Source organism: Saccopteryx bilineata, chromosome 1 (genome assembly GCF_036850765.1).
Source record: "Saccopteryx bilineata isolate mSacBil1 chromosome 1, mSacBil1_pri_phased_curated, whole genome shotgun sequence".
NCBI lineage: Eukaryota > Metazoa > Chordata > Mammalia > Chiroptera > Emballonuridae > Saccopteryx > Saccopteryx bilineata.
In genome coordinates, this window is record NC_089490.1 from 43,322,051 (window position 1) to 43,330,140 (window position 8,090).

An 8,090-nucleotide genomic window follows, 5' to 3' on the forward strand; every position below is an offset into this window, starting at 1 on the left:
GATGGAGCATTATCTGGGCACCTTGGGGTTGTGCATTGAATCCCTGGTCAGGGCACAAAGGAGAAGCAACCAGTGAATGCAAAACTAAATGGAACAACTAAGTGGAACAATAGGTTCATGCTTCTCTCTTTATCCCTTCCTCTCTCTCTCTATTCCCTCTCCTCTCTCTCAAATCAATGGAAAAATAAAAAAAAAGAATGCAGTAATATTTTTATGGTACCAGAATGGACAGATAGAGCCTTTTGAAGCAAGCTTACAAAAAATTATCTCTTGAGCACTGTTTAAGCCTGGTTTTCTCTAAAGCTGAGATGGCGTCTGATGTCCAGGGCCTCATCTCTGAAGAATGCAGGATTGCTGTTAATCATGTGGCATCTTATGAGCTGCACATCAGTGATGCTTATTTGTCTATGGCCTGTTACTATGGCGAAGACGTGGAAGCACCTCTTTTTGCCTCATTCTTTGAAGACCAAGCTGAGGTGAAGAGGGAACATACAAAGCAGTTCCTAAGATACCTGAAAAGACGTGAGGGTAAGATCTGCCTTCCCGTGATTCAGAGACCTAATATAGATAATTGGGGAACTGGTGTACAAGCTCTAGAGACTGCTCTGGAGTTGGAGAACAAGTTAACCAAGCTGCTGGAAGACCTGAAGTTGGTGGCTTCTGCCAACAGTGAAACTGATCTCTTACGCTTCATGGGAAAGTACCTGAATAAGCAGAAGAGGAACACAAACTATCTGGAACGCCAGATTATGTATCATAAGACCCAGGAAGAAAAGCAGGCCCAGGAAGAAGACGTATTATTATATAAAAAGCCTGCTGAAATGTCAGGTAAAAAGTCTTAACATCTGAAGATCAGAAAACAAGTCTTCCTGTTGTAGGTCCCAAGATCAGCTGCTTAAGAATCTTAATCTCCATTTGACAGAAGACTGCTTCCTTCATTGTTGTGTGTACAAATAAATCTGTCTTTGCGTTACAAAAAAAAAACTATCTCTTCTTGGTAAGGGGGAGGGGAGGGAGGATAGGGAGAAGTTGGGGGGAGGGGAGGGGCACAAAGAAAACCAGATAGAAGGTGACAGAAGACAATTTGACTTTGGGTGAGGGGTATGCAACATAATCAAATGTCAAAATAATCTGGAGATGTTTTCTCTGAACATATGTACCCTGATTTATCAATGTCACCCCATTAAAATTAATAAAAAAATTATCTCTTGCTTCAGATCCACGTGAAGGAAAGAAGAGTTTTAGTTACCTTCATTCATTATTTTAAAGCATATTTTAAATTATTCTAGTATTTCTATAGCACCTCTTTTCTTATTTTGTCATTGTATATGTACAACTATAACATATATAAATATATATATGTGTGTATACATATATTATATATATATATATATTTTTTTTCTTTTTTAAGTGAGAGAAGGGGAGATGGAGGCAGATTCCTGCATGTGCCCCGACCAGGATCCACCTGGCAACCCCCATCTGAAGCCAGTGCTCGAATCAACTGAGCTATCTTTAGCACCCAGGAAGATACTCAAACCAGTCGAAACCACTGCCTGTGAGAGGGGAAGAGGAAGAGAAGGGGGAGAGGGAGGGAAAGAGAAAAAGATGGTCACTTCTTCTGTGTGCCAAGACCAGAGATCAAACTTGGGACTTCCACATGCCAGCTGACACTGAATCCATGAAGCCAATTAGCCAGGGCCTATAATATATATTTAAAATAAATTTTTGTTTTTCTATTTTCCATTATTGGTAAGCTGGTTTTCTCTCCCAATATGAAGTTCACCATTTTTTTTTAATTCAGTAAGAAGAGGGGAGGCAGAGACAAACTTCCACATGCACCTTGACCAGGATCTACCTGGAAAGCCCACTAGGGGGCGATGCTCTTCCCATCTGGCATGTTGCTCCATTGCTCAGCAACCGAGCTCTTCTTAGCACCTGAGGTGGAGGCCATAGAGCCATTTTCAGTGCAGGGGTCAACTCTCTCCAATTGTGCCATGGCTGAGAGAGAGAGAGGTGAGAGGGGAAGAGGTGGAGAAGCAGATGGGCGCTTCTCCTGTGTTCCCTGACTGTGAGTTGAACCCAGAATATCCACATACTGGACCAATGCTCTACCACACTGATCCAATCGGCCAGGGCCATGAAGTTCACCATTACAGTTACAAGCAAAGAGACAGAGGAGGGAAGATGCCTTCTCTGGAAGGAAGGAGTTACGATGTAGTGGGAAGCCTGCTCCCTTTGTCCAGGAGCTTGTGCAGGGCATCAAAGGCAGGACCAGGATCTTCAGTACTAGGTTGGAGAGACATAGTCAGCTGGAAGAAGCCAGTGGATCCTGAGTAAGCTGAGATGGACTAGACAAGGGATATATTGGCATCAGACACTAGCAGCAGGTGCAGAAGTATGATTCATCCAATATGCATAAGATGACAGTACTGTTTGTTTGTAGCCAGTCTCTATTTTCATAGGTGCCCAAAGAGTACTGGTTTTGAATTTTTTTTTTGCTATCACAACCAATAAATGACAATCAAATTTCAAGAGTTGTTTAATCAAGGCATATCCAAGGATGACCAGGAGGCCAGTGTGCCCTCTCTTCCCCAATGCCATGAGGTGATTTACATTTTTCTCCCACACAAATGCATCTTGATGAGAAATAGACAATGAGACATTGTTGCAGGATTGCTTTAGGATTACCCCAATAATCTCTCTAGATAATTGGTTGGACTAATATTTGAGACAGATTAGGCTAAATTTGGTATTTCAGCCCTACTTCCTAGTGAGTGAATAGGGGTCATAAAGACTAGATCAGTTAAACCTGACCAGGTGATGGCACAGTGGATAGATGGTCGGCTTGGGATGCTGAAGACCCAGGTTCAAAACCCTGAGTTCCCCTGCCTTTGAGCCACCAGCTTGAGCATGGGATCATAGACATGACCCATGGTCGCTGGCTTTAGCCTAAAGGTTGTTGGCTTGAAGGTGCTCACAGTCACTGACTTGAGCCCAGGTTTGCTGGCTTAAGCAAGGGGTCACTGGCTTGGCTATAACTGACCTTCCCACCCACCCCCAAATCCCATCAAAGCACTTATGAGAAAGCAATCAATGAACAACTAAGGTGTCACAATGAAGAATTGATGCTTCTCATTTCTCTCCCTTCCTATGTGCCTGTCTCTCTCTCTCTTTCTAAAAAACCCCCAAAAAACAAAAAATAAAATTACACACCTTATTAAAATTATCCCATTATATTCTATGCTTTTATTCTGTTGTAATTTTATTATATAATCATATGCTGCCAGTAGAAAAATACAAAAAAATGTTTATACTGATAACATTGCTGCATTCATTATTAATTCTAGTAGTGCATAAAATTCTTTTGAATTTCTATTATTCCATTGTTATTTATGAAAATGAGTATTCTGTTTTTTTCCAATTCTATCTATTCTTTTCTTGTCTTCTTTAGATTAATAAAGTATATCTAAATTCTATTTCCTCTTTGTTATTTCATTTATTATATATTCTTTCACTATTTTTATATTGGATATCTTAGTTTTAGAACATAAATACTTAACTTTTGGGGGGTTGCAAAACTTAGTCATTTTTCTACTTCTCAAACAATTCAATAAACTTTAAATACTTTATTTACTTCCTCCTCCTTTTGATATGCATATTTTTTTTTACTCAAAAATACATTGCATTTGATTTTGTTAGTCAAATTTATTTTTATCTACTTCTTTATCTTTTCCATTGGTTTCTTTCTTTTCTGAATTTTTGTGCTGACATCTAGAATAATTTAACTTCTGCCTGAAAATCTTCTTTTAATATTTTATGTTAAGATGTGTTGCTAACAAAATATCTCACTTCAGTTTTTTAGATATGCTTTTATTTTCATCTCTTCAGTTTAAAAGATAATTTGGGGTTTGGAATTTTAGATTGGCAGTTATCTTGTTTTAAATACTTTTAAGGTTGTATTCCCGTTGCCCCTGTCTTGCATTATTTCCTTTGAGAAGTAAGCTATAAACCTTATGTTTGATCTTTTGAAATTGTCTTTTCCATCCTTAATGCTTATACTTTTCTTTAGCTTGAGTATGGTGCTCACAGACGAAGTTGGTGGGTTTTTTTGCATTTTCCTGAGTCCATATGGCTTTTATTAGTTTTGGAAAAATATTGACCATTATCTTTATAAAAATGCTGCTGACCTATTCTCTATATTCTCTCCTTTTGGGATTCTGATTATATATATGTTAGATATTTTATTTTATCCAGATGACTTTCTTGCTAATTTCTATTTATTAGTCTGGTTATTTCTACTAACTTTTCTTCCAGTTTCACCAATATTCTCTTCTACTGTATCTAATTTACTGTTAAGCTCATTCATATATTATATTGAGTTAACTTCAATTATTATTTTTCTACTTTTAGAATTTCCATTTGATTATTTTTATATAATTAAATTTCCATTAAATTTTTTTCATATTTTTTGGACATGTTATTCATAGTTATTTTAAAGTTCATGGTGGTTAACTCCAGCATCTTCCAGCGCCATCTCTGACTTTAATGACTTTTTTAGCATTAGACAATATAAGGTCTTAAGTCACTGTTTCTCGTCTACCAAGTAAAGAGGCCTGTTATTGTGATAAACAAAACTATTTTGTTTATGCTACTTGAGGCATCACCTTACAATACTGAGCTAAGCTTAGTCTTAAACTTTTATTTAAAAGTAAGGGGTTTATATAGGATTATCTCTAGGTTCTCATAATTCTACAAGACGAAGTCTATGGCTATTTTGGAATATCCTCAATGTGCGGTACTGTGCTAGAAATGAAAAGGATATTTTATCTAAATTCAGTATTCAAGGCAGTACTATTTTGAAAGTTCATTGGCAATTCTCTTTTTCACTGCCCTCTTTGTCACCTAGTACAGTGCTAAGTGCAGGGCATGTGCTGCATAAGTACTGGTTGGATAAATAAGTGAGTGACTTAGTTAATTGTGTCAGAAATACAGAGAAAGTGATAGAACTTAGTCTGTTGAAGGATTAAATGAATGGTGATTGGCTAAACATAGGAATTTAATAGAGAAGTTAGAAATGGTAATTAGCCTGACCAGGTGTTGGTGCAGTGGATAGAGCATTGGCCTGGGCTGCAGAGGAACCAGGTTTGAAACTCCAAGGTCGCCAGCTTGAGCACAGGCTCATCTAGCTTGAGCATGGGCTCACCAGCTTGAGCTCAGGGTCACTGGCTTGAGCATGGAATCATAGACATGACCCCACGGTCGCTGGCTTGAGCCCAAAGGTTGCTGGTTTAAAGCCCAAAGTCTCTGGCTTGAGTCCAAGTTCGCTGACTTGAGCAAGGGGTCACTGGCTCGGCTGTGGTCCCATATGAGAAAACAAACAATGAACAATTAAGATCCGTCAATGAAGAATTAATGTTATTTATCTCTCTCCCTTCTTGGTTGTCTGTCCCTATCTGTTACTCTCTCTGTCTCACTAAAAAAGAGAGAGAGAGAGAGAAAGAAATGGTAATTATTATTCTCTACTGGGCATTTACTATATATTAGATACTATTCTGAATGTTCCATCTACATTATATCTAACAATACCTACTGTTTCTCCGTGAGGTAAGCATTTAGAGCAGGGGTCCCCAAACTTTTTACACAGGGGGCCAGTTCACTGTCCCTCAGACCTTTGGAGGGCCGGACTATAAAAAAAAAACTATGAACAAATCCCCATGCACACTGCACATATCTTATTTTAAAGTAAAAAAACAAAATGGGAACAATTACAATATTTAAAATAAATAACAAGTAAATTTAAATCAACAAACTGACCAGAATTTTAATGGGAACTATGGTCCTGCTTTTGGCTAATGAGATGGTCAATGTCCAGATCCATATTTGTCACTGCTAGCCCTAACAAGTGATAGGATGCGCTTCCGGAGCCGTGACGCATACAGCCCACGTCACCGGAAGTAGTACTGTACGTGAGCGACACCGTACTTTACTCCTCTCACTGACCACCAATGAAAGAGGTGCCCCTTCCAGAAGTGTGGCGGGCCGGATAAATGGTCTCAGGGGGCCGCATGTGGCCCACGGGCCGTAGTTTGGGGACCCCTGATTTAGAGTGAGAGTAGGGTTCCCTACCAGGAAGTGGCAAAGTTGGATTTCAAACTCAGGTCTATCTGACCCCAAAGCTTTTAACTATTACTATATTTTGCCTGAGGTTTTAATCATAAGGACAGGGAAAAAAATGTCCTTTCATGGACAAAAAAATTAAAAATCTATAAACATAGACATAGTAGATTCAGGTATAAATTAATACATTTAAAGAAATGTTTGTTGCTTCTGGAGGTTTTCTCTTTTTTTGGTGCTTTTTCTTAACTCTGTAAGAAAATATCTAATATCTTCCTCACCAATCAATAAGCCACCTGCCAATGAGTAGAGAATTTTTAAAAGTTTTACACAATTTCAGAAAGGGTTAGTTTCTTCACATGCTATAAATAGATTTTTGAAAGATATTAGTATACACATATGCATAGTTACATACATATACAGGAACGAGAGAATGTTCTTCCTTTACATAGCAGATCAGCCAGAAAATCAAGTTCGCTTGTCTAGTAACTAAACATCTAATGACTTCTAGAATTGGAATAAATCTTCTGGCTTTATTTTCCTCCACATCTCCTTTGAATGACATGTAAATGATGTTATTTTAGAAATCTTATACACACAGCCTACAGATGACACATTTTTATGGCAAGTAAGAGAAATAAGAAGGCTGGAAAGAATTTAATAGGATAAATAGAGTAGTTTCTTCTAAAATGCCCAATATTCTTTAAATGAACACCTTTTTATTGCCACCATAGCTTCAATAGTACACTACCATTCAGCAATTAGAGGCAAGCCTTGTCCCTCGGAACCACCCCTTACTGCTCTCCCTTTGTTTGCTCCACTTCAGCATCACTGGCATTTGTGCTGTTCATTGCATACATGAATACATTGAATACATTCCTGACTCAGGACTTTTGCACTAACTTTTCCTTCTGTCTGCATATTCTTCCCCCACACTCCATGTGTTTCTACATTTCACCCCTTTATGTTTTTTTCAGCTTTCTGCCCAAATGTTACCTTTGCAGTGAGGCCTCTGATCACTCTTTATAAAAGAGTAACCCATGCCTTGCCTTGCACTCAGCCTCCACCCTGGCACTCTCTCCTTTATGTTTTATTTTCTTCTATTGCATGTGCCGCCATCTAACATACTATGTAAGTTTTTGCTTATTTCTGCAGTTACTGTTCATCTCTCTCCTTTTGACATAAGCTATATGAAGAAAGAAAATTTATTTTGTTTACTTTTGTATCTCAATAACTACAGGAGTGCCTGGCACATGGTAGCACTCAATACATATTTGTTGAATAAATGAATGTTGGATGCATAATAGGAAGCATTTTCAGGAGGGTGTTTTGAACTCTTCTAAGCCATTACAAGATAACTATTCACAGAAATTAAATTCAACCTTCTATTTAGACCATAGCAATGGCACGTTAAAAATTGCTATGTATTTCTCTCTTCTAGAAGAATCCTTATACATATTTGGAACTGGATAAATCAGAAGTATTGATGGAAATATTCATTGTTAGCTTCATCTCAATTAACTTTCCCATCACAATTCATATAAAAGAGTTGGAATCTTGTCTGTCCTTTTGATGATCGTTTCTTCAGAAGTAAAACCAGTAGAAAGAATTCAAATCCTTCTTGAATGTGTGTTACACATATATTATGTATTTATTTTCCTACATATAGAGCTCTGTGTCATTAGAATCTCTTTATTACTTGATGAAGAAAGATTATGTTTTCTCTTGCACCTCCAAACAGAACACAGAGCCAAATGCTTCAACCTTGTAAATTACCAAGGTATTAACTAAAGTCAGCTGCAACTTATAAATGCTCCTTTTTTATAAGAAGTCAATTTGGGCGTGTGTTCTCCCTAGTATTACATAGCATTTGATGTCTCTTCATACCATCCAATTTTTTATAGTACACAATCTATCTTTATGAGGATTCCTAAGCCAAACTCTCCGTGCAGCACGCTCTACAGAACACCCACACA

At 37.8% G+C, this 8,090-nt stretch overlaps 1 protein-coding gene across 1 annotated transcript; it reads left to right on the forward strand.

Moving 5' to 3' along the window:
* The first annotated feature begins 308 nt into the window (after positions 1–308).
* On the forward strand, positions 309–842 carry LOC136320744 (ferritin, heavy subunit-like). Its single transcript, XM_066253893.1, has one exon. It carries the CDS (start codon positions 309–311, stop codon positions 840–842), a length of 534 nt encoding a protein of 177 aa, XP_066109990.1.
* The last annotated feature ends 7,248 nt before the right edge of the window (positions 843–8,090 follow it).

Bases quoted from the DNA above. Each gene is read 5' to 3' on its own strand.
- LOC136320744 (XM_066253893.1), top strand. From the start codon at position 309: ATGGCGTCTGATGTCCAGGGCCTCATCTCTGAAGAATGCAGGATTGCT.